At 35.2% G+C, this 27387-nt stretch overlaps 2 protein-coding genes across 8 annotated transcripts; both read right to left on the bottom strand.

Moving 5' to 3' along the window:
• Nucleotides 1-214: 214 nt before the first annotated feature.
• LOC101249014 (pentatricopeptide repeat-containing protein At2g17525, mitochondrial) lies at nucleotides 215-2896 on the bottom strand. Its single transcript, XM_004247252.5, has one exon. The coding sequence runs from the start codon at nucleotides 2481-2483 to the stop codon at nucleotides 597-599; it is 1887 nt and encodes a 628-aa protein (XP_004247300.1). The 5' UTR covers nucleotides 2484-2896; the 3' UTR covers nucleotides 215-596.
• A 14204-nt stretch (nucleotides 2897-17100) lies between these two features.
• LOC101261359 (uncharacterized) lies at nucleotides 17101-22031 on the bottom strand. 7 transcript variants are annotated; one of them, XM_069289243.1, is made up of 3 exons: nucleotides 21848-22031; nucleotides 20732-20968; nucleotides 17101-18550 (listed from the first exon to the last, which is right to left on the bottom strand). In XM_069289243.1, the coding sequence occupies exon 3, from the start codon at nucleotides 18548-18550 to the stop codon at nucleotides 17393-17395; it is 1158 nt and encodes a 385-aa protein (XP_069145344.1). In that variant the 5' UTR covers nucleotides 20732-20968; nucleotides 21848-22031; the 3' UTR covers nucleotides 17101-17392. The 7 variants fall into 7 exon arrangements, with proteins under 7 accessions (XP_069145344.1, XP_069145342.1, XP_069145343.1 ...); XM_069289241.1 differs by having other exon boundaries at nucleotides 21712-21983; XM_069289242.1 differs by having other exon boundaries at nucleotides 17101-18572; nucleotides 21677-21873.
• Nucleotides 22032-27387: the final 5356 nt, after the last annotated feature.

The raw sequence follows: 27387 nt of genomic DNA, 5'->3' as shown, positions 1-27387 counted from the left end.
ATTAGTCAAGTTTTTTAGTACTTCAAATTCAAGAGATCGCACATTCTCTCTTAACGAACCAACACCAGCACCATAGGTAGAAAAAAGAAAACTTCAGATTTTATCTTTTAGTGTCTCATAACTAGATCCATAACCAGGGACCATAACACATATTTACATTGATCCATTAAATTTGCAAACAAAAGATGATACTGTAAAAATATTAAGCCCGATAGAAGATCCAAACCCCAGCAGATAATATTACTGTTAATTGCTAAGAATAATTTAATAAATTCCATATATTTACAATTAAAGAATATCATTAGATATATGGAGGTTTTCTAGACTGTATTTGGTGAACTGTAGTTGTGTAGTATGATGGACACACAGGCATAACTAATCAGCAAGTCCAGAAACCCCAACAGTAAGTAGACTTTTTATCCTTCCCATCAGAGGATGAGGATAAGTCTCCAGAGAGAGCCTCATCTAAAATTAATGGGTAACCTTACACTACAATTTTGAAGATTGAAATGCATTTGGTTCAACCAATCTTGCCTCAGAAAGAACCAAAGATTAGTAAAGGTCACAACGGATGTCAAAGAGCCCATAGCGGCTGATCATGTTTGTATTATGGCCTGCAATTGGCTAGTTAAATGGCAAGTCTTGTTATTGCCTTCTATCCAAGTTGTTTGTTGACAAAGGCACACAAGTAACATATTCCATGAATGGCAATCAGGAACTATACTCTTTTCTACCATTTGCAGAAAGAACATATACGCTTTGTGGAAATCTCCTCTACTACAGAAGACATCAATGAACGGACCGTAACTTCCAGAGTCCAGCAAGCAGCCTCTACCTTTAATGTTCTCCATCAACTTAGACGCCTTTCCAACTTTACCCTGCTTGCAAAGCAAAATTATCACATCATTGAATGTGTATGCAACTGGAAGATAACCACGTTCAATCATCTCGTTCATCAGATCAAATGCTCCTTTTATACATTCTTTGCTACAATATCCACTAACTAAGTTTGCATAAACAAGAGCACTTGGCATAACACCCTCCTTGACCATCTGATCATAGACCTTCCTTGCTTCATCAATGTTGCCATTTTCACAGAAACCAAGTATTCTCACACTCCTATCCACAGCTCGTGGAAACAAATTTTCCATCTTCCATAGAAATACAAGTGCTTCTTCCAAACGATTTTCCTTGTAAAACCCATATATAACATTATTATACGGACTAATATGTACTGTTGAAACTCCTTTATCATCTTTCATTACTTCCAAGATCTTTAATCCATTTTCCACTCTCCCACCCGAACACAACCCATGGATAAGAGTACCGTACGTGACAAAATTCCAATTTATCCCAACCCTCTTCATTTCATTTAACATTTCAAGTGCCAAATCCAACATCTTGGATTCACAAAGGCCAGATATCAAGCCATTATAGGTATCTGCATTTGGCATGCACCCTTTCAACTCCATCTCCTTCAAAAGACGACAGCCAACTTTCACTTTCCCTAATCTACAAAACCCATTAATCAACGTGTTATAAGCCACAACATCAACAATACCTCCTCTTTCCTCAACTCTTTCTAGTAATTCCACTGCCTCTGAAACACGTCCGTTGTTACAAAGAAGACCCACAACTTTAGTCACTGTAATAACATCAGGAATATACCCTTTACTAAAGCTCTTTTCCAGCATCACCAAAGCCTGTACTAAACTACCCTCTCCACAATATGCAGATATCAAAATGTTAAAAGTCACGTCACTTGGTTCAACCAAATCTCTCATCAAACTCCTTGCTCTCCCTACCTTCCCATTCTTGCAGAGTGCATGTATAAGTGTATTGTAAATCACAGTATTTGGTGTAATGCCACAAGTTTTCATCACTTGAAGAAGCTTAAACCCATCACCAATCCTATTAGTCAAGCAAAGTCCTTTCATCAAAATCCCATAAGTATAATGATCCCCCTGAATACCATTTCCCATCATTTTAATCCTATAAAACGCTCTAGCAATGTCTATATCTTCCTTTACAAGAACATCAAGAATCGCATTATAGAGCTTCAGGGTCGGTTTCTTTTCAAATTTGGACACCAATTCAGGAATTTTAATGAGTTGTTTAATCATTCCAGCACGACCAAGACCACGTACAATGGTAACAAAGATATCCTCATCTGGAGTTGACCCAATTGAGCTAGGCATTTCGTTGAGCAAGTGGTGGACACAATCAAAACGCCGAAAATTGCAGAGCTTGTGGATTATAGCTCTGTAGGTGGAGTGATTGTGAGTGAAATTGCTAATGTTAGAGGCCCATCTAAAGGTTTGAAGAGCTTGATTTGCAGTTTTTTGTTCCAAAATTAAACGGGTGATGTTTTCTTGTGTTGGGACAGGAATGGTTAATAGTGGTTGTGATTGAGTGGTGAGAAATGCTCCATAAATTCGCTTATTGCAACTACAAGGGATAGAGAGTTTAAAGGATTTGTTCATATTGCTATTCAAATTTCAGCCCACTACTCAACTCTAGAACCAATGTGTACTAAAGTTGTGCACAAAACCATCAACGCTCCAAATCCATAACAAGTAACTAAGATTTCAACTTCAACTTCCAAATCTAGTCTTCAACAAATCCATGTTATGATCCACTTTCTAGTTTCAATCATTTATGCTAGTAATTATCGCCTTAACATTTTTCACAGTGTAAGGGCAATGAATTAACTTCTCAGAGAAAAAAGGCAAATAAATAAGAAAATATAGGGTGTTAAAAATAAATATTATAGGGCTGAGCTAGCTTAGCCATATTGACAATATCTTAATTAGCTAGTATAAAAAATAATGGACCTATTGTTAAGTCCCACCAATTATCAGTACGATTTTGCATCCGGTGAAAGGCGAAGAGTCTAGAATTTTGAAGAGGATTATAGAAACTCCAGAAGTCCTTAGATACTTCAAAAAGGTTTTGGAGAGTTGTAGAAGGACTAGATAAAGATTTCCTAGAAATTGTAGATAATTCTAGAAAGGAACCAAAGTGTAAATATTTTAGGAACTTGTAAAATAATTATAATTACACTTTAGCCCCTAGGTGTTAGTATAAGTAGAGGTGCCACTCATTTGTAAATCATCCAACAAAGTGTAAGCAATCTTCCAAGCAATATAAAGTCTTCTTCCAAATCTTTCTTCACATTCTCATAGCGATCTTAGTTTAAAAGAGCTTACTTGAGCTTGCAAGATTTTGAAAGATTAGTGAGTAAGTTGTCAAGTGTTACATAGAGTTTTAGTAAGACTCTAATTTCGTGACAACGTGATATCAGAGCAAAGGTTTGTACTAACAGAATAACCAACGAAGGAGAAGTAAACGTCGTTAGCACCACCATCCTCCGGAGGGAGGGAGGAAAGAAGAACCGCAAGGGTAAGAAGCATCAAAAGAGTAATGAGAAAATGATGCTCGATCCCACACACAGCGAGACACTAACATTTCATCCGTCTTCGACTACCGAAGCAAGTGACGATGACCCACGGCTAAGAGCCCATTGACGTCACACCTGGAGAGTAGAGGATTCAAGGGTTGAAACGGCGAGGCAGGTTGTGGAGATATTAGGTCGGCGTTTGAATGTGGTCGATGACAAGTTCATGACTCTCGAGGAGTTCATCCTTGAGGAGGCCAAAAACATCCGCAAGGAGTTGGAGGGCCTCCAGCGTGCCGAGTTCGAGATGAAGGAGACTATCACTTCTTTGGAATGTTGGCTCATGGAGGTGTTGAGCACGATTAAGACCATGAAGACGGAGATGAGAGCACTCAAAGAGGGAGTGGAAGTTGGAGGATCATCGTTGTCTGAACGAGATCGGGAGGCCAAGGTCGAGGCTCCCAAGCCACCTATGTTCAAAGGCATGTTGAGAATTTTTTGTAGCACTTGGAGAATTACTTCAAGTGTAACCGAATGAAGAGCGACGAAAATAAGATCAACACTATCGTGTTGTATCTTTCGGAGATGGCCATGTTGTGGTGGAGGTGTAAAGAGTCGGAAATAGAAAAGGGACTTTGTAACATTGACACTTAAGAAAAATTCCAAATGGAATTCAAGACGGCGTTCTTCCCTAACAACGTCATCTAAGAAGCAAAGCGTAAGTTTAGGGAGTTGAAGCAAACGAGTAGCATATACGTATACATGAAGGAGTTCACTACCCTCACGCTTCAAATTCCTAACCTCACGGATGATGATATGTTGTTCCACTTCATGGATGGGCTACGAAATTGGGCCAAGACAGAGTTGAAACGCCGAAAAGTTAGGACTATTGTTGAAGCCATCACGCAGGTCGAAGCCTTGCCAAACTTTAGGCATGAGAAGTCCAACAGAGCCAGAGGAGAAGACGGAGCCTATATAGAGAAAAGGTTGCTACACATGCGGAGAGTCGCATGGCTATGCAAGGTGCCCTGAATTGAAGAACCTTGGTGCTATCATGCGAGAGCGGAAGGAGAAAGATGCACAAGAGCAAGGTCAAGGCGTAGAGACGACATAGTTGGGCTTGAATGACTATACAGAGTTATCACCAAGAAACCATAAAAACCAAGAGAATAAGGTGCGGAGTATATCGACATCACGATCAATTGAAGACCCACTCGTGCTATGGTCGACACGGGTGTAGAGGCCAATTTCATGACCAAGACGGTAGCGACAAAGTTGGGGCTAAGTTATAGTCCAAGTAACGCCCAACTCAGGACGGTTAATGCACCACCGACTCCCGTGAGTGGAGTCGCGTATGGAGTAAGAATCTTGCTAGGCGAGTGGCAAGGTAAGACCAACTTACTGTCACTCCTTTAGATATCTTTGACATAATTCTTAGGCAAGAATTCTTTCCGCAGTTCCACGCAGTGATCGATTCGTACCTCCATCTACTCTTGGTCATGGAGCAAGGAGGATCATCGTGGTGCCCATAGCAAGGTTTCAATGATGGAAGAGCGAGTTCGACTAATAATCATGCAGCTCAAGAAAAACCCTAAAAATGAAAAGTCGACATTCCTAGCCACTATTGCAAATTTGAAAGAAAACATTGGTGCTAAAGGGTATTTACCATCGTGCATGAAGAAGGTTAAAGAGAAGAACAAGGTCGTGATGCCAAAAGAGCCGCCGAGGTGTTTGCCTCCTATGATGGAGGTAGATCATAAGAACAAGTTAGATATAGGTAGGCAGCTGAGAGGTTGCACAAGGGCATCGATCGAGTCAACAGACTATTGGTTGCGCATGCAAGACTCAGATGCATATGCAGCGGCCAAGCGACGCGATCATCACATTAATAGGTGGGGGAGCATGTTGCGTCCAGCCAATACTCAATAAGATTTTGCATTCGGATTGGGGCTGAAGAGTCTAGAGTTTTAGAGAGGACTATAGAGAACTCTAAAAACCCTTAGATATTTCAAGAAGACTTTGGAGAGTTTTAAAAAGATGGACTAGATATTTTCTAGGAAATATTTAGAATTCCCTAGAAAGTGTAGATGATTCTAGAAAGGGACCAAAGTATAAATACTTTAAGGACTTGTAAAGTAATTATAAATTATACTTTAACCCCTAGGTGTTAGTATAAATAAAGGTGCCACTCATTTATAAATCATCCAATAAAGTATAAGCAATCTTCCGAGCAATATAAAACCTACAAGATCTTAAAAGATTAGTGTGTAAGTTATCAAGAGTCGCACGGAGTTTTAGTTAGACTCTAAATCCGTGACACTAGGCATTAAGGATACACTAATAAGTGTTACTTCTATTTTTTTTAAAAAATAGACACAAGAGAGTAGACATTTGTTTGGCCATTAACTCTTGGATAATTCAGCAATTGTTGTAGACTTTCCTCACGTCCTTTACAAGTTAGATTACCCAAGACTCATGTCCTTCAAAGGGCTTCTTAAAAATTGCACCAAACTCCCTCATTAGTGTAATACGATCCTTCCAAAGCAAGCACAGGATGGACTCGAAAAGAAATACTTTTGTTAACATTTTTCATCACATGATTACAATCGATGGAATCAGAGAGCTACCCCTATATATAACACCTTCATTCAAGACCTTCAACTTACTTTTATTTTACAATTCAATAAGATAAGGAGGAACTGAGTGAAAAAAAAAACAAAAAAGATAAAGATTGATTAATATCGTTCAGAGAAAAATTAATGAATATCCAGAACTTAGATTCCAAGAAAGATTCATGTATATCCACAACTTAGATATCAAGTTGTAATATCATTTATAGTGAACTAGATAAGGTTGGGATATATTATATGATTGCCCTTTTTTTCTAAAAATAGAGGCAACTTCTGAATCTTCTCTTATTCGCATTTGAATATTCTCTATTTCTTCAAGCTATTCAATCATTATATCATAGATACATATGTCAAAAAACATATATTATAGATACATATTATATCAACAAAATCTTAAAATGTATCATACTCTTCTTAGTATGTGAAAACCCTCTTCTTCTTTGTTGTCCTTCATAAATTCAAAGAGTGTATCATATGTAAAGCAACCTATTTAATAAATACAAGAAAAAATCTCAAAATATATCAGACTACTCCTCTTATGAAATTCCTCTTATCGTCTTCAGTTGTTCTTGAGAAATTCAAACATTATATCATTGATATATATGTAAAAATGTTCAAATTAGTTTGTTAGTTACATTTACTGTTCCGTTAGTGTTACTATAACATTGGTGTTCATTGTATATTAGTTAGTTACAGGTTAGTTAGTAACAAATTAGTGAAATGATTAGTGATATGAGCTGGCGTCTGTTAATTAGAGGTTATATGACTTGATTTCTCTATAAAAGGATGAGGTTGCATGACATGTAACAGATGTTCATAATCAATAAAATTTTCTCTTCTTCCCATTCTAAATCATGTGTAGATTCAATGAATCAATGGTGATCTTGTAAGCTCACATCTTCTCATGGTATCAGAGCTCAGGGTTCTGAGTACATAGATCAGAATTACAGCTTAGTTTAGATCTCTTCTTGTTAGACGATTATATGCTCCGTCAAGACATTCTATGGTTCTTCAAGATACATCAATGTCACCCATCAAAATTGATCAAAATGACCCTCTATATATTGGTTCATCTGATGCTTCTGGTTCAGTGTTGATTCCTATCAAGTTGACTGGATTTGAGAATTATGGAATCTGGAGTTAATCAATGAGGATTGCACTATTGGGGAAAAGGAAATATGGATTTGTAAGTGGTGCTTGTACAAGAGGATTGTACAAAGAAGAGATGCGGTGGGAGACGTGCAATGTCATTGTGTTGTCATGGATGATGAATATAGTGAGTGAAGAGTTGTTCAATGGTATAGTCTATGCTACAACTGCTTTCTCAATCTGGGCAAACCTGAAAGAGAGATTTCACAAGGTCAATTGTATGAGGATATATCAGCTGCATAGAGAGATTACAACACTTACACAAGGTATGGATTCTGTATCACATTACTATAGTAAGCTGAAAACACTATGGAGTGAGTATGATTTTGTGGCGCAAAATCTTTGTTGTAATTGCCTTCAATCTAAGGAATATATGGATCACCTCGAGCAGTTGAGGTTAATTCAATTCTTAAGTGGACTGAATGATTCCTATTACCAAGCACGTAGACAGATTTTGTTTAAAGGAATTACACCAACCATGAATCAAGCCTATGCTATGATTATAGAAGATGAAATCCAACACACAGCTAACTTGATTAGTGTAGTCGAAAAACCTGATCCAACATTAATGGATGTGAATAAAGTTCATGGAAGGGAGTAATACAAAGGGAGAAAGTGTGAATTCTGTCATTACACTGGTCACACTAAGGAAAGTTGCTACAAACTAATTAGTTATCCAATTGACTGGAAACTGAAGAAGAAAGTAGGCTATGGAAATAGAAACAATGATGGACAGGGAAATAATACAAGAAATTCACATCAAGGTGGATATGGAGGACAACATGCAGCTAATCAGGTAATTGGAAAAGCTTATGAACAATCTCAGGAAGATTCCACCAGTCAAGGAGAAGGCAATCCAACAACTCATCCACCTTTGGCAGAGGGACAAACATTCATTAAGAGGTAATATAGACAAATACTTGATATGTTGAACAAGGATGCACAGGTCAACATGGCAGGTATAAACTCTTGCCTAGTATCAAAACTTTTTTCACAGAAGTGGATAGTAGATTCTGGTGCATCTCACCATATCATAGCATACAAGCATTTATTGACAAAGAGTCATGATATGACTAAATCATAGAAGAATCAATTGCATCTTCCCATAGGATACAAAGTGGAAATTAGTCACATTGGTGAAACACCTATATTTAGCAATGAAGTAGTGAGAAATGTACTACATGTACCGAACTTTATGTCCAGTTTGTTATCAGTGTCCAAACTCATAAGGGAATTGTCATGTTTTGTTTCTTTTTATACCGACTTCTGCGTCTTTCAGGACCTCTTCAGTGGCAGGGTGAAGGAGATTGGTAGAGAAGAGGGTGGTTAATATATTCTCAAAGATAGTGCAGCAGCAAAGCAAGAGAAATCAGTGCATTGTAATAGGGAACAATAATTGCAGAAGCAACAACTCAAGACATCAAAATATGGCACCAAAGACTTGGATATCCATTCCAACAGACTATGAGACATTTGAACCTGATTCACAACAATAAGAGTGAAGTACTTAATAATTGTCATGTTTGTCCATTAGCTAAACAAACTAGACTTGTATTTCCTGTTAGTAATTCTAGAACTACTAGTAGTTTTGATATGGTTCACATGGACTTATGTGGACCATACAAGACACCTACTCTAGATAAGAAACAATACTTCTTGAAAATAGTAGATGACTATAGTAGATTTGTATGGATTTTCCTGTTACAACTGAAATCAGAATGTATTGTGGCCATCAAATTTTTTCTTTCCTTGATCAAGACTCAGCTTGGTTCTACTATTAAAGTTGTAAGGTCAGATAGTGGTACTGAATTCTTCAATTCTCAGTGTACCAAGTTGTTTCAAGACTTAGGAATATTGCATCAGAGTAGTTGTCCTCACACACCACAACAGATTGGTATAGTGGAAAGGAAGCATAGGCAAATTCTTAACATATCCAGGGCCATCGGATTTCAATCACAACTACCTATCAAGTATTAGGGTTATTGTATCAAAACAACTGTGTATTTGATGAATAGATTACCATCATCAGCTACTGCAAAACAGAAGTCCTTATGAACTACTTTATTCCAAGCATCCAAATATTTCTCATCTCAGGGTCATAGGCTGTTTGTGCTACACTTCAGTGCTGCCAAGAGGTAATAAGCTTTCAGAAAGAGTTGTCCCTACTATCCTACTAGGATACTCAGAATCCCAAAAGGTTACATGCTATTAGACATTGCCACCAAAAGAATATTTGTGAGTAGAGATGTAGTGTTTCATGAGAAGGTCTTTACACTTACTCAAGCTTGCTCACCTGACTTCAATGATTCTCCTTTACAAGAAAGTCATTCTCCTATTCCTGACATTGAGCACATTCATGACACTAAGGTGATTACTGGTGATGGTGAGCCAAATGTGGTAGAGATTATATATGACCTTATTCCTGAAGTTCCCAAAGTTGCTGACATATCTCATCATGCTACTATTGATAAGACCTCACAAACTGATAAAAAAGCAGTAACTCTAGTCAGACTACCACCATTTGATCTTCCTGTTAGAAAGACCTCAAGATGCACTAAAAACCCACTTGGATGAAGGACTATACTACTGCAAGCAAGCATAAAAGTAGTACAAGACATCCTCTAGTCAATTCTCTTAGTTCTAGCAAAGTCACTCCTGGTTACAAGGGTTATTTGAATAAGATCCCTGATTGCGTTGAGCCAAATTTCTTCAAGGATGAAAGGTGGATCCAAGCTATGCAACAAGAGATCCAGGATCTTGAAGAGAACAATACATGGCAGGTTGTTGACGTACCAAATGGGATGCATACTATGGGGTCAAAGTGGATTTACAAAATAAAGTACAAGGCAAATGGTAAGGTAGAAAGATTCAAAGCCAGATTAGTGGCTAAGGTCTATAGTCAACAAGAAGAATTGGATTACCATGACACTTTCTCACTTGTAGCAATAAATGGTAACGGTCAGGTGTGTTATTGCATTAGCTATGTCTAAAGGCTGGAATTTATACCCAATGGATGTTTATAATGCCTTCCTACAGGGTGACTTAGATGAGAAAGTTTATATGGAGATACCAGAAGGTTTTAAAAGATCAGGTGATAACAAAGTATGCAGACTGCTTAAGTCACTATATGGCCTTAAACAAGCCTCAAGGCAATGGAATTTAAAGTTCACAAATGCCTTGCTAGCTTCTGGATTTACTCAAAGTGCCCATGAATATTCTTTGTTCTCATTGAGGAAAGGTGAAGAGTTGGTGATTATATCGGTCTATGTTGATGATCTACTCATCACAGGAAGTAATACATAGATGATCTCTGAAGCCAAAGAAAGTGCACAAAAAGTTCAAGCTAAAGGATCTTGGTGAACTTAAATTTTTCCTTGGCATTGAGGTTTTGAGATCATCAGAAGGTTTATCTTGAATCAAGTAAAGTATAGATTAGAGCTTGTTGCTGAGGCAGGTCTTATTGGTGCCAAACCTGCACCAACTCCATTGGAATCCAATCTGAGATTAATTTCTGTAGAGCATGATCTAGTGACTGGTTTAACTGGTGATGATATACTTCATGATATTACTGCATACCAAAGGCTAGTTGGTAAGATTTTATATGCCACTATCACTAGACCTGACATTAGCTATGCAGTGCAAACTCTTAGTCAATTCATGTAATCTCCTAAGAGGTCGCAGTGGGAAGTAGCCACTAGAGTGATTAAATATTTGAAAGGATCAGTTGGTCAAGGTATTTGGTTGAGATCTAAACCTACTAATATCTTGTCTTGCTGGTGTGATTCTGACTGGGCAGCTTGCCCCATCACTAGGAGGTCAATTACAGGATATGTGGTTAAGTTTGGAGAGTCTTTGATCTCTTGGAAGTCCAACAAGTAACATACAGTGTCCAGAAGTTCAGGTGAAGCTGAGTATAGAAGTATGGCCTCGGCTGTATCTGAAGTTACTTGGTTGCTAGGCTTGTTCACTGAATTAGGAGTGCCTATTCAAATGCCTATCAATGTCCTGAGTGATAGCAAATCAGCCATTCAATTAGCAGCCAATCCAGTCTTCCATGAGAGGACAAAACACATTGAGAAAGATTGTCACTTTATTAGAGATAAAATCAAAGAAGGGGTCATTGACACTGTCTATGTTCATACTCAACAACAACTTGCAGATTTATTGACAAAAGGGTTGAGTCAAGCTCAACATTCACATCTTTTGGGCAAGCTTGGTGTGTTCAACATTTTTCACCCTTCAGCTTGAGGGGAGGGGGGGGGTTTCAAATTAGTTTGTTAGTTACATTTACTATTGTGTTAGTGTTACTGCTGCATTGGTGTTCATTGTATATTAGTTTGTTACAAGTTAGTTAGTAACAAATTGGTGAATTGATTAGTGACATGAGCTGGCATCTGTTAGTTAGAGTATCTATGATTTGATTCCTCTATAAAAGGATGAGGCTACATTCACATGTAACAGATGTTCATAATCAATAAAATTTTCTCTTCTTCCCATTCTAAATCATGTCTAGATTCAATGTATCAATGGTGAGCTTGTAAGCTCACATTTTCTCAAAAACATGTACCATATATATAGAGGGGTACCAGATGTATCATACTCTTTATGCTTTAGATACATATGTATAACAACATGTATCATAAACACAATTTGTATAAAAAGAAAAACTTGGAAAGTATGAATTCTTCTTTGTTTTTGAAATTCCTCTTCTTCTTTATTGTTCTTGTGAAATTCAAAGTGTATCATAGATACAACTATAAAGTAACATGTATCATAGATTATACTAAATTGTAGAGAGGATACAAATGTACAAGAATACAAAAAGAGCACATAGATACAAGAGTTTGAAATTATGTATTTAGAGATGTTGGTGTTGAGGCCATTCCCCACTTTACCATTATAGCTAATGAGGTTTGAATGTTTCTTAGTTTGTAAGCAGCTTTTATTAAGGAAAAATTATATAAACTAATTCATTTTAAAAACTAATTACTTATTTTAGCTATACTTTTTGGTTATTACCATTTATAGTAATATTGTGATAAATCTGTAATATGTATTAAAAGTGAATTATTTATGCAATATATTAGAATTATAATTGTTTTTGAAATATATTGTGTTTGTTTGGTAAAAAATGGTCACATTGTATTATAAGTGTATTAAAATGTGCGATAAATGTATTATCCATCATTAAAATATATATTATATGTGAATAATAAATTGTTCTTTATAATATGTATTAAAATTGTATTATAAATGAATTAAAAGCGATCAAGTGAAAAAAAATGTTATTGCTATAAAGAATAAATATTTTATTATTATAGCACATTTATGTAAGTTTCCCTTTTATTAATGATAATAAATATTTGTAAAAAATGTAAAGCAACCTGTATCATAAATACAAGTTGTGTCACTCTTTTCACTTTTAAATCTTCTCTTTTTCTTGTGGAACTCAAACATTTATATAACAGATATATATGAAAGGCATCATATATAATATCTATGTTGGTGGACTCCATGTGCATGATATTGTTGTTCAAAGAGAGCAAGGGACGAGAGAATCCGAAGTGTCGTGATTTGTGAATTTTCTCCTATTAGCTAACAAGTCAAAATTTCAATTATAATTGTTAGAAGCAATAACACTTTAAAATAATTATTAAAAATGTCATTGTGTCAATATTTTGAAAAATATAATGTATCTTAGTTTAGTTCCTATTTATTTCATATTAATCACATGTTTTCTCTCATATATTATTTTTATAGAAAAATATATATTTATAATTATCCTTCTAAAATACATTATATCGTCACTCCTCATCAATTTCACTTTCTATCTATTCATCAATTTTATTCACCTTCTTGTGCTTTCAGATTCTTTCTTTCTTCTTTTTTAAAATTAAAATAGAAAAAGATCAAAATAAATATTTGCATCATATTCTCATTTAATTGAATAACTTTATTTTGATTTGCATTTATTGGGTTAATATCAGAAATTTTTAGTTTTGATTTTTATTTTCTTTGACTGTTTATATATTTTTGTGTCCAAATTTATTCAACTTCATAATTATTTATTTAGTAAATTTCCTTTTGAGCTTAAAATTTTGTAAGTAGATCTCGTTACTATTCAGGGTAGGTTTTGTATTTTGGTGTTTACATTTTTCAACTTTAGTTAATATTTAATTTATTTAATTTCATACTTAACTTAATTTATTTATCAGTTGTATTTTTTATGTCAATTGTATGTTCAGAATATTGTATTTATTTAAATGAAAACATAGATGATTAAAATGATATATATATTTTTTAAATTGTATTCAGATTAGTATATATATTGTATTTTTTATATTTTAATTATATTTTTCAGCAAGATTATATTTATTCAAGCATATTATATTGTACATTCAAATTAATCATTTTGTATGTTATGTTTACATTCACTTATTAACTGTATTATATTTAAAATAAATGTATTTTATATGTTGTATATCAATTATTTGTACTCGTGTAATTTTTTTTTAGCTTTTGGTTAAGTAAAAAAATATATTATAAACTAATTTTATATTTTAAAAGTTGTATTTCGAAAATTGTATTCAAAAATTTGTTTCCCAATTAAACTCATTATTCACTTTTGTTTGTAACTTTCGATTTAAGAAAAATTGTATCCTAACCTGATTTGTATCCAAAAATTATATTTTAAAAATTGTATTCTATAAGTTGTTGTCTATAATTGTTGAACAAATTTGTATTCCAATCAAATTTATACTCCAATCATTCAATATATAAAATCATAATAATTCAATATAGAATAGGGATAACATCATCAAAATTATTGTTCAAAATAAATTTATATTCAATACATAATATCATCAAATTTGTATCCAAACTAATTGTATTCCGATTATTCAATATACAATATAACAACAATAAATTGTATTTGAATAAAATTTCAAATATCTACTCTCATGCTGCATCACCACTAATTTTGATGAATTCATTGAGATAATACGAGATCGATCATATCTTGAAAAATAAATGTGATTTTTTTAATTGTATATTTCAATTAATTTCTTTGATCAATCATCAAATTTCGAGTTTTGTAGGAACACCGCAGATGAATTGTTTTACTTTTGTATTTCAAAATTGCTTCTCAAATCTATCAACAATTTTGAATTTTCCAAGAAAAACGATGAGGAGCAGATACAATTTTGAATTTTAACGATGATGCACATAATTTTGATCGTTATGAAATTTTATATTTTTTAGGATAGAAGGATGATGAACTTTTTTTAAAAAAACTGATTCTTGACTTATGACAAATAAAAATTATAATTCTTACAGGAGATTTGTCCATAAACGATGATCAATCAACTTGACTTCTACGAAGAATAAGGATTATCAATAAAGAACTAAAAATTGACAAAGGGATCTGAATAACAATTGAATAATTCAAAAAAAAAAATCCAACAAAAGTGGGGCAAATCAAGGAAAACTTAAATTCAATTTCAATGGAGTTATTCAAAAATGGATATTGAAAATATGTAAAACAATGGTGAAAGGTGTTTGAAAGAACAAAAGAGTGATGACACATCATATTTTTCCAATTGTAACTAATTAGTAATTAAAGATTTAAGCGACTTTTAACTTTTTTAAAATATTTTCTCCCATGATTTTCTCCATTCTCATGTTAAAAATTTATATTTTTTCTAATTAAATAAATACAAAAGTCAATCTTATAGCAAATTAAAATATTGTTATTTTAAATAAATATTGAAAGTGTTACAAGAGATCCTATTAGATACTATAATATTATTGTTTTAAAAATTTTCCTCTAAATAAATAGTCCTTTCAAAGAAAATAAACGATGTTGTCCTTTCATAACTTCAATCATAAACAGTTTACTATTCTATCTCAAAGTATATTCTTTAAATTGGTTCACTTAATTAACAATATTTCTATTATATAGAAGAGTGAAGTGGTAGGACAATCAAGGATAAATTTGTAATTTCACTCTAATAAAAAATTTCTATTATATAGTCTATCGTATAGAAGAGTGAAGTGGGAGGACGACCAAGGGCAAAAATGACGTAAATCTATTAAGAAAGATAATAAATAATTATATAAACATATTTCTATAGATGAAGTGAATAATGATCAAAGGCAAAAATTTAATTTCACGCTAACAAAAATCTATCAAGAATGATAATAAAAATATTAAATAGTTCTAGAAACATCTTAAGTATTGTTATTACCATTAACTTATTTTGTCATTACTTCATTTTTCTTTTCTTTTGTGAGTTATTGTGCCATCTATTCTATTATTACTATATTTTACTATTATTTTAATTTAATTCTTAATATTTATTCTATTCATTATTCTTATAAAAATGCCTACTTTTTATATAAAAATTTATCATGAATTAATTATTTCCATCTGTATTTGGCTCTAATTAATATATTTGAAAATAAATAAGTGTGATAAAATAAATAATATATGTTAGACTGAAATTAAAGAAAAAGATGTTAAAAAGTAACTATACAATTAACAATGAATAGGATGATATATTTGTATTAAAGACGACCAAGAATAAAAATCTAATTTCATTCTAACAAATATAAATTCTAGAAACATCTTTCTATATATGAAGTGAATAATGATCAAAGATAAAAATATAATTTCATGAAAGGAAAAATCTACGAAGAATGATAACAAGAAAATTAAATAGTTCTAGAAACATCTTTAGTTATTATTATTAGTATTACCTCATTTTTGTTATTTCTTAAATTTTATGAATTATTGTGATATCTATTTATTATATGAAAGTAAATAAATAATGATTACGCTTAGCTTTTAATAATTACATATTATTAAAATTAAAATTGAAATTTATATGTATGTTTAAACTTTTTGTATTGAAATATTTTTAATTTTATGATCTTAAATATACTATACAAAAAAATTAAAATTCAAAAAATATTTTCTTTTCGAAATAAAATAAAAAACAAGTTCATATAAATCGATACGGAGGGAGTCATATATTAAAAATGAAATAGGTGTGTGCGCGTGCGCGTGCGTGTGTGTGTGTTATAATTAAATGAGCTTTCATGTATTTTTTAAAAAAAGAAATTAATTGTCTTCCTTCTATTAATTAGTGCATATATGTGGAGTTTTATAGATTTAAACATTTTAATATAAAAATATAATAATTTGAAAACTTTAATTCTTCGTTGAAATTTCTAATTTGTTACATACTTGAAGAATACATAAAAAAGAAGCTTAAAATCGCAATGTAACAATTTAAAATATTTTTAGAAAAACATAGTTAAAGAAACATAATGAATTTGATTGATTCCCTTATTTTTATCATAAAAGAAAAAGTTGCATATATTGTTTGAAAATAAGTAAGAACTAAAAAGTATTATGAATCATGTAAATGACAACTAAAAATATGTGAGAATCGTATAAGAAATTATGTTGACTTTTCTAAAATAAAATATATGTAATAACATATATTATTCGAAAATGATACAAAAGGTAAATAAATTAACAATTTAAAATATTTTTTAAAAATACATATAAAAATTTAGTTTACTTTTTCAAATTTCATTTGTGTCATATAAATTACAAAAAAAAAAAACTAACATACGTTGAGTCTGCACTGGCGCGAACACCTGATATGTGATGTTACTAGAAACAACAAAGGTAGGTAAAAAACGTAGAAGTGGTTAATCTTTTCTAGAGAAAGTAATATTTTGAAACAAATTATATTGTCATGCATCACCCTAAATGGTGCTTTATTTGCATATATATGAACATTATTATTGAATATCCGACTGTTAAAGAAAAGAATTGCCAAGTATATTGATTGGAATATTGGATGCTTGACTAGATGCAATTTCACTTTATCTTCTCTTTCTTGGCAAAGATAATCAAAGCATAAAGAAATGAAAATACAATATAAGATGAACAATGTTTCAGAGTTGAGGGAAATCAAAGACCAAATGGAAATTTTACATTCTGAAACTACCACCCACAATCGCAGGGACACCCTGTTTTCACCCTTTAAATTATTATATCCAACACACAAGTTTCTAAATTTTGTCAAGAATTGCACTCTATCTTTCTGTAGCAGAGTGGAATACAAGAAACTTCCAATTAATCTTAGTGTAAACAGTCCCCTCCTGTACAGACCATTAATACAATCCCATGAATTAGAAGGTCTTACTGCTGATCTTCATCTGACCTAGACCGCATCAACCGCCTGCGCCTTCTTGGATTATTAGACATATCACCACTCAATATGTTAACATCAGGTTCACCCTCATCTTCATTATTGTTGTGGTCTTGTAGACCAAGAAGGTTTTCACCCCAAGGATAGCGGCGCCTAGATAGAGGTCCAGTGGATCGACGGTGCCTTGACAAAGCTCTTGACCTGCCACCTCTTGCTTCAGATATTGGATCCATTGAGCCAAACATCTGAAACAAGAAGAAGGTACTCAACCATCTTCCGTTTGCACCTGAGCCTCGTTCCCTTTCAACAGATAGCCTGTCTCCATTCTCAATCACATAATCACCAAATACAACTGCACCAGGCATGGCTGAGCGAACAGCACTGACAATGTCATCGTACTCTCTCTGATTCTCAAGCCGTCTCCAAGCTCGCTGTCTTGAAGGGTCAATATCAGCAGGGCGTGCTGTGGGGTGATCTCTCCTAGCATGCCGACGCAATTCCCTGTAGTTACCAAGGAATGAACATGATTCACGAGAGCAACTTCTATGCTTCAAATTCAGATACTTTCTGGCTTCTTCCACTACCTTCCAACCTAATACGTCTCCACGGCACATCGGACACTTCAATTTCAATATTGAGTCAGATGAGTTATCTGCATTCACTGTTTCATGACTACTTCCCCAAACAGTAACAGCATCCGAAGTCTGTAGAGCACCTTCCTGCATCTCCATGCGATTATCTCTGTTACTATTTCCATTTTCTTCTGATCCTCCAGGAAATGCACCAGTTGCTACAACTTCATCGGCAGGTATGTCGTGATATCCGTGAACAACAGTACGATCACTTAAATTTCTCAGCTCCAAGTGTTCAGCGGGTATCTCAACAGCAATATCCAGGTTCCCCTGTGTCATAGTGGGAGGATTGTCCCTATTTTCGGCTTTGAGTTTTTTGAAACGGTCCAAACAATTTGAATGCCTATAACTTGTATCACAAATGTATGACCGGCATCCCTTATCATGAGAGCTACAAAGGAGAAGAACAGCATTGTGTGGATGATCCATGCATATAGGGCATGAAGCTCCATCCAATTCCTTGTACAGTACATGCATATCTACATCATTTGACATGCTTCGTTTCCTACTAGCCATCTACGTACACTATAAAGTGTTACTAAAAAACAATGGAACCATCAGATCAATGCAACAGCTAGCAATATGGAAACAGGACATTTTGTAGTATGACAAACAGCAAACAAACTGTTTAAATACCACGACTCCTCAAGTTATAAAATTATATCATTGACGAGATTGTGCAAATAATTAACCTATCGATCACAAGCAATGTTCTTTGATAAGAAGCAAACATCCAATATTATAGAGCTGCAGCTTTCTAGCTCTACATTTACAATACAATTATTCCGGGCTGCTGGGAGCATTGACTTGCACTATCTAAGGTTCTTATGCACTTCCCAAACCAGTTAAGTGCTGCTAGGTGTAGCTTCTTTTATATTCTCCTGTTCTGAGTTGACCTCCACCCTTGCACCCTCCATGCTATTATATTTTAACTAGGAGCCTTTGTTGAGGTGGATAACATAGCCAGAAGAAACAAAAAACACTGTTGTAATTTGTTTAACCATAGCTAAGGAAAGGTGAAAGGAGGCCCTAAAGAAAGAATCTCTTTATGAGTTTGAGGCTGAGAGAAAAGCATCCTGAACTATGAGGAGAAGCTCAGTTGATTAAGCCATGTAATGTCTAATATACCACAACCCGTCAATTCACAGACATTCTCTTCCATATCAACAAACCAGGCAATATATATAACATTACACACAAGCCATCACAACACACATCAAAAGAGAAAAGAAATAGCCTATGAATCCTGATACGCGTTAAGAATGGGAAGATTCATGATCCTAAACTAACTACCCAACAACAAGGAGCCTCTTTTGAGTGTGTTTGGTATTGGAGGAAAACATTTTTCAATTTCTCAGGTCTGGTCGGTCAAAATGTTTGAAAATATTTTCTAGGAAATAAATTCCTTAAAATGAGGAAAAAGGGAAGACAAGTTGGCATAAGTGGCATTCCAAGTTAATTGTCTTCTCCCCACCCGGCCCACCCACTCAACACCTCTGATCCCCACCCCTTGACCATCCCACCCTCATATTGGTTTGGTATAATACATAGAAATGCTCGAGGTAATATTTTTTGCTTACTAGAAAATAAATAAGAAATCCACCTTTTTTCAAGCAATATTTTCTAGGAGAACATTTTCCATCATACCAAACACACTCGTTATGCCTCCTCTGATACGTTTGGTGTTCGAAATCTGTAAGCACTCATTAACTTGGCTATTGCTTCTAACAACTACATCTAGATAACAATGCCAAGTTCTGGACAATACATGATCTGTAGTGCTAGTACCATGTGTCTAATAGATTTGTAGTCTCCAACAAGTTCAACATGCACCGTATTTCAAAGGCTCTTTCCCAGAGTCAGCACACTATTTTATCGTATGAGAATTTAGCACCTTTGGCAGTAGTATTGTCTAAACTGAAGGTAAGAAAAGGAAGTCATGATATGGTAAACATAACCAATTCCTTAAAATTTTGAACCTGCAATAGAAACAAAGATAGTACATCCACAGTATTTCAACTGAGTTGGAGTATAGGATCATCCACCAATCCATATAACTCAAGTGTTGTACCAGTGTGTATGTAAAGGTTTAAAAGAAAAGCTACTTCATTCTACGGTATCTGCAGGAACACTAGCCAACATGAAAAACGATCTCATGCATGCCAAAAGATAAACGTAGTGCATAATTGTCCATCTTATCAGAAGTACAAAATATCTGTCTGTTCCAAATATACCAAACTTAATCTTTCTGTGTTTCACGGACTCTATGCCAACATGTGTGTGTCGGATCCTCCAATAGTAGTGCATTTATGGAGGGTCTGACACGGGTATGGCAGCATATTCAGACCGTACGAGCAACATAGTTTTTTGCCATCTCATTATTTCTTTTCTTGTTGAGGAAATAGATTACGTTTTGGCTTCATACATGATTATGTTATCATGCCTTCCCACAAATCAGTATCATCAAACAATAATAGTCAGAAAATTACAAGTTTACTTTGGGACCAGATCCCAACAATAGAGGAATGCATAAATGTGTGCTCTCAAATGAAGGGATAGATGAACCAGAGATCGATATCTCCAAATTCACATCCACAAGCAAGACAGGTAAGATTAAATAATTTATCATGGCACTTCTGGAGACAAAATAAACCAAAAAAAAAAACCATATCTACAATTTCCGGTAAGCATACTCACCAAGAAATATACCCAAGTCTCTTCTAGTGGTTCTTCTGATTCTTGCAATGTTGTAAGTACTATTGAATGAAAAACTACAGGATCCTTGTGCCACTCTAGAGTGCAATTAATGATAAACCTTCACGAGCAGTATTAATTTTCATTGGTGAACAGCCCTAGAAATCTGGAGCAATAAGTGTTGAATACAATGCAGTACTAGTCTATATCTTAGCCACAATCAGCCAGGAGTCCTAAAACCTGCAGTTAAGTATGAAAAAATGATGGTAATGTGTGTGATGTTCTTGTAAAATACAAAGCAGGAAAGAAAATGTTTGGCAGGACTCACATTAACGATGATTGAGAATTAGATTTTATGAAAAACGGCGGTAACTCAGTGAATTAGATAGTTATAGTAGGGATCATTTTCACCGGGATTTATGAAAACTAAGCCCAGAACAAACATTATGCACAGATGTAAGATAACATTTAATTTGATTTCACAGATTACTGATAAAAAGCAAGTACACAGAAATATGATCGCGTTTTCAACCATAAACCATCATCTAAAACCCCCAAAATGAAGAATAAAAGATACCATGTTAATAATTCCCTCAAAGATCAAATTTTGTAGCAAATCAAGCAAAGCATATTTACATTGATCCATTAATTTTGCAAACACAAGATGATATTGTAAAAATTTTAAGCCCAATAGAAAATCCAAACCCCAAACCCAGCAGATAATATTACTGTTAATTGCTAAGGATAATAATTTAATAAATTCCAAATATTTACAATTAAAAAATATCATTAGATAAAAAAGATTAAGACTTTATAGATTCACGATCATTACATAGAAGTTAGATACATATAGATCTGCATATAATCGAAAGGGCATATTATATATGATCAGATTAGGTAAAAAAAATTCCCCAAAATACAAATAATTAAAGGGGGGCACGAAATTACAATCCAAGATGAAATGGCCTAGCGTTTATCCTTACGAGATTGATTGTTGATTTGCTTCAAATCTATAATTAATCGGGAAAAAAAATTCAAAAAAACTGTATGATAATTATGAGAGGCGTCCAGTGAAAGAAGATTGAAGATAAAATGGAACAGTTGTAGAAGATACCCAACTGCTGTATATATACAGAGGCGTTGACAACAAAAAATAAATGAAAATACGTATATATCTGCAATACATCCATGTTTGATATCGACTTTATTACATTTTGTTTGGATGATTGTTACCCGATGTATTATTAGTTTAAATATTCTATCAACCGTATAAGAATACTCATATACTCCTCATGGCTGCTTTAGTTTATGTCCGTTTCTCAAAAATATATATATATAAATTTTTTTAAAGTTAGCGGATGCACATCTCCACTTATTGAGGTGAGTCCGCCTCTAGGTAATGACCAATTTGATGTGATCGTGTCGTTATCTTAATATTTTTTTCTCATGTTATTTTATTTATTATTTAATAATTATATTTCATACTTTATCCTACATTTTCACAGTAGTTCTACTTTGTACCAGTGATGAAGCCACAACCAAATGTGTCTAATTGGACACCCTCTATCGAAAAATTTTATTGTACATATACATCAAAAATTCTACATTTAAAGGATAAATGTTTTAAGTTGGACACCCTTGACAAAAGCTATGTTTTTTGAGTAGTGGTAATAGGTGTACATTTGAATAAAGGAGTTTTGAGTTTGAACCCTACAAATCAAAATATTTTTTTATCTTATTTTGACAGCCACATACCATTATTTTTGGACATCCTTTATAAAAAATTTGGCTCCTTCACTACTATATATCCTACTTTTTTCATAAATTTATCATTCAAATTATAAATGTATGATAGTACATAACAACATAGAATAATATAATCTATCCAAATATTATATTTATTAAAATAATGTAATTTAATACAAACTGAATATAATACAATACATCATAAAAAAATACAATACATACCAATCATCTTAATTAAATATTAAGCGATGACTAGCCCAAATTTATATCACATCAAACACCATTTAAACCATCCAATACATCACATCCTTTTATCAGTAGAAAAGATGCTTTTATTCGAAGGTCTAAGTTTAAGGGTCATAAAAATTAAAATAAGAGAGGAAGGTACAAACTCTCTTTGCGTGCAAGTTATTACCGGCATGTACGTTGTCCACGAACCATTCAAAGTGCATGGGTTGGAGTATTGTAACAACCTGTTTAGTCGTTTTGAGCAGCATATTTTATATCTGGAAAAACTGGCTGAGTCGACGGATCCACGACGGACCGTCATGGGCACGACGGACCGTCGAGGGTGTTTCGTTCCAAAACACTTAGAATTTTGAAATTTGGGTACTGAAATCGACTCTCTGAACTTCGTGACGAAGTGGCAGGACGGGCCGTCACAGACCCTTGGTAAAAATCTAGTCTCTGAACTCTGTGACGGAAGCAGCAGGACGGACCGTCGCTGGCACGACGGGCCGTCATAGGCTGCGTAATCTCAGGCTTGGTCGGATTTCTGTTAAATGTTTTAAGGGGCGTTTTGGACTATTCCTGCTATAATTATAAATTTAGTGGGTTAATGTTAATAATTTAATTACTTGGGGGTTAAAGGAGATAACCTTGAATTAATTAATGGGTTAATTCATCATCTTTTATACTTAATTATATGCTAATTAGGGTAAAAGAAAAAGGGTTTGAATAAGAAAAATAGAAAGAACAGAGAAGAAAGAGAGAAACGATCGAGAGAGGGAGAAAACGAAGAAGATAGCAAAGATTTTGAGGAATTGCTTGCTTGATCATAATTCTTCGGTGGAAGTAGGTTATGGTTTTTATGTTATTTCATAGGAAACTCTTAATAGCGAATGATATGTATTGGGTAGTATTGTAAAACCCTTCTATATGCTTAATTGTGTGTTTGAATGATGTGACGATATAATTGTGATGAAATAAGCATGATGAAGCTATTGAATCCTAAATCTTGAAAACCTCTTGTTAATCATGATGCCTTGGTATAAAGGAAGGCTTGATGAACTAAAAGAATGAGGTTAGGGGATCGGGTGTCACGATCCGACACGTAGTAATAGGGGGATCGGGTGTCACGAACCGACACGTAGTATTAGGGGGATCGGGTGTCACGAACCGACACGTAGTATTAGGGGGATCGGGTGTCACGAACCGACATGTAGTATTAGGGGGATCTGGTTTCACGAACCGACACGTAGTATTAAGGGGATCGGGTGTCACGAACCGACACGTAGTATTAGGGGATCGGAGTGTCACGTTCCGACACAAGAGGAATAAAGAGAGGGAATCTTGAATTATGGTAATATACTCAAATTTAATGCACCTATTTCCCAAATGAGTATGGTATGAAGGCTTGCGTCCTCATGGGTGTACTTGGCTTTATTATCAATGATTCTTGTACTTGTTGTTGCTACCTGTTGAGTATTGTAGTTGATTTTATGATATTATATGATATATACTGTTTTCTATTTTGAGTTGACCAATGATATCTACTCAGTACTCGTGTTTTGTACTGACCCCTACTTGTATGTTTTCTTTTGTTCATCGTGGAGTGCAGCAAACGTACCGTCGTCTTCAACTCAACCGCAACTCTAGCCAGTCTTCATCACGTCAGATTTCAGGGTGAGCTAAAGCTTCTAGCTTGGACTGGATCTTCTTCTTCATGTCTTGATGCCTTGAAGTTCTGGCATAGACTAGCTATTATTTATGTTTAGTTTCTTAGATACTCTTAGCTTTAGTAATTTGAGGATAGATGTTCTTGTGATGATGACTTCCAGATTTTGGGGGATGATAAGTTTTGAGTTTAGAAGTTATTAATTGATTTCGTTAATGAGTTTTTAAGTCTTCCGCATTATTTCCTATTTATTATGGTTGAAATGTTGGGGTTTAGATTGGTTGGTTCGCTCACATAGGAGGGTAAGTGTGGGTGCCACTCGCGGCTCGTTTTGGGTCATGACAAACTTGGTATCAGAGCATTAGGTTCGTTGGTCTCATTACACAAGAACGAGTCTAGTAGAGTCTTGAGGAACGGTAGGGGGACGCCTTTACTTTTCTTTGAGAGGCTATAAGACTTTAGGAAAAATTTCATTCTTTCTTTCTTTCGTGCTATTACTTGGGTCCAATTGGTATCTAGGTGATACAAATTGGTATCTGACCATCTTCACTCTATTTCGCAGATGGTTAGAACTAGAGCAACAACTGCGCCAACACCAACACCGACAAGAAAAGATGCGTCTGAGCCAGCCACTGGGGCTGTAGCTCGAAGAGGGGCAGTGACAAGAGGCCGTGGTAGAGGTCGCGGGAGGACGTCCTCTAGAGGAACAGGACAAACGCCTGGCCCATCTAGTACTAGGGCGGTGACTCCTCCACCGACTGAGGAAGTAGTAAGAGAGGGGGAGGAAGGGGAGAATGAGCAAGTGCAGAATGAGGAATTACCACCCCAACCTACCCCAGAGATGATTAATCAGGTTCTTGCTTATCTTAGCGGGTTATCTGATCAAGGCCAAGTGCCTACAGTGTTTTCTGCACCAGCACCTCAGGTTCCGGAGGTACAACATACGGCTACTGTGGCTCCCCGCATGGATGCCTCATTGGAAATAGGCGCGTTTCCTTGGTTGACTACACGACCTATAATGACAAGTGATCAGCATGAACTTTTCAGTAAGTTTTTGAAATTGAAACCCCCAGTCTTCAAGGGTGCTGAATCTGAGGATGCCTACGATTTTCTGGTAGACTGTCATGAGTTACTACATAAAATGGGCATAGTGGAACGATTTGGCGTTGAGTTTGTGACCTATCAATTTCAAGGGAATGCCAAAATGTGGTGGCGGTCACATGTGGAGTGTCAACCAACAGAGGCACCACCTATGTTTTGGACATCATTCTCTAGTTTATTTATGGAGAAGTATATACCCCATACTTTGAGGGATAGGAGGAGAGATGAGTTTCTAAGCCTAGAGCAAGGCAAGATATCGGTTTCTGCTTATGAGGCTAAGTTTCGTGCACTCTCCAGATATGCTACCCAGTTTTGTTTCAGTCCACAAGAGCGAATTTGCCGTTTTGTGAAGGGGTTGAGGTCAGAGTTGCAGATTTCATCCTTACAGGTAGCGGCTACAGCAAAATCCTTTCAGGAAGTGGTAGACTTCGTGATAGAGGTGGAGGGAGTGAAGCCATATGACTTCACCATGGCATCAACATCAAAAAGGTTTCGTAAGGGAGGTGAGTTTAATGGTTTTTACTCCAGAGGACAGGGTTCAGGAGGTTACCCAGCCCGACCTATTCAGTCTTCACTACAGATTGTAGTTGGGGGTCCACCGCAGATCGGTTAACATTTCTCTGAGTTTGGAAGTTATCCCCAGACTCCGTCGTTCTCTCAGGGACCTATGCTTGAATCCAGAGAATGTTATGGATGTGGAGAGACTGGACATATTAGGAGGAATTGTCCAAAACCGAGTTACAGACCCCTAATAAGCAGAGGTAGAGGTGGTCATGGAAGAGGCCGTTATTCGGGAGGACGTGGTGGCCGAGGTAATGGTGGTCACCAAAACGGCCGGGGTAACGGGCAAACTGGAGCCACTACAGCACAACATGGTAGAGGCAACAGGCAGGCAGGTGATAGGGCCCATTGTTATGCTTTCCCTGGGAGATCTGAAGCGGAGACATTTGATGCTGTCATCACAGGTAATCTTTTGGTTTGTGATTGCATGGCTTCTGTATTGTTTGATCCCGGATCCACATTTTCTTATGTATCTTCCTCATTTGATAATGGTCTTAATTTACATTCTGAATTGCTTGACATGCCTATTCGTGTTTCTACTCCGGTGGGTGAGTCTGTGATAGTTGAAAAGGTGTATAGGTCTTGTCTTGTGACTTTTGTGGGGAGCAATACTCATGTAAACTTGGTTATCTTAGAAATGGTTGACTTCGATGTAATTCTGGGTATGACTTGGCTTTCTCCAAATTTTGCTATCTTGGATTGTAATGCTAAAACTGTGACATTAGCCAAGCCTGGGACAAATTCGTTAGTGTGGGAGGGTGACTACACTTCCACTCCAGTTCGTATCATCTCCTTTCTTCGTGCTAAGAGAATGGTTAGTAAAGGGTGTTTAGCTTTCTTGGCACACCTCAGGGATGATACTACCCAAGTACCTTCAATTGAGTCGGTTTCGATAGTCCGTGAGTTTCTGGATGTGTTCCCTGCAGATCTTCCTGGTATGCCCCGGATAGGGATATTGATTTCTGCATTGATCTGGAGCCGGGTACTCGCCCCATTTCCATACCCCCTTATAGAATGGCTCCCGCTGAGTTAAGAGAATTAAAGGCCCAACTTCAAGAATTGTTAGTCAAAGGCTTTATTAGACCAAGTGCATCCCCTTGGGGTGCTCCTGTTTTGTTTGTAAAGAAGGATGGAAGTTTTAGGATGTGCATAGATTACAGGCAACTGAACAAGGTAACTATTAAGAACAAGTATCCTCTTCCTCGCATTGATGATTTGTTCGATCAGTTATAAGGTGCTTGTACCTTCTCAAAAATTGATTTGAGATCTGGCTACCATCAATTGAAAATACGGGCAACGGATGTGCCCAAGACTGCTTTTCGGACCAGGTATGGACATTATGAGTTCCTAGTAA

Source organism: Solanum lycopersicum, chromosome 9 (genome assembly GCF_036512215.1).
Source record: "Solanum lycopersicum chromosome 9, SLM_r2.1".
NCBI lineage: Eukaryota > Viridiplantae > Streptophyta > Magnoliopsida > Solanales > Solanaceae > Solanum > Solanum lycopersicum.
Note: the sequence above shows the minus strand (reverse complement) of the source record. Positions and strands in the feature narration are given on the sequence as shown.

What these genes read in the sequence shown, in the direction of transcription:
- LOC101249014 (XM_004247252.5), bottom strand. Translation starts at nt 2,483, where the DNA reads ATGAACAAATCCTTTAAACTCTCTATCCCTTGTAGTTGCAATAAGCGA.
- LOC101261359 (XM_069289243.1), bottom strand. Translation starts at nt 18,550, where the DNA reads ATGGCTAGTAGGAAACGAAGCATGTCAAATGATGTAGATATGCATGTA.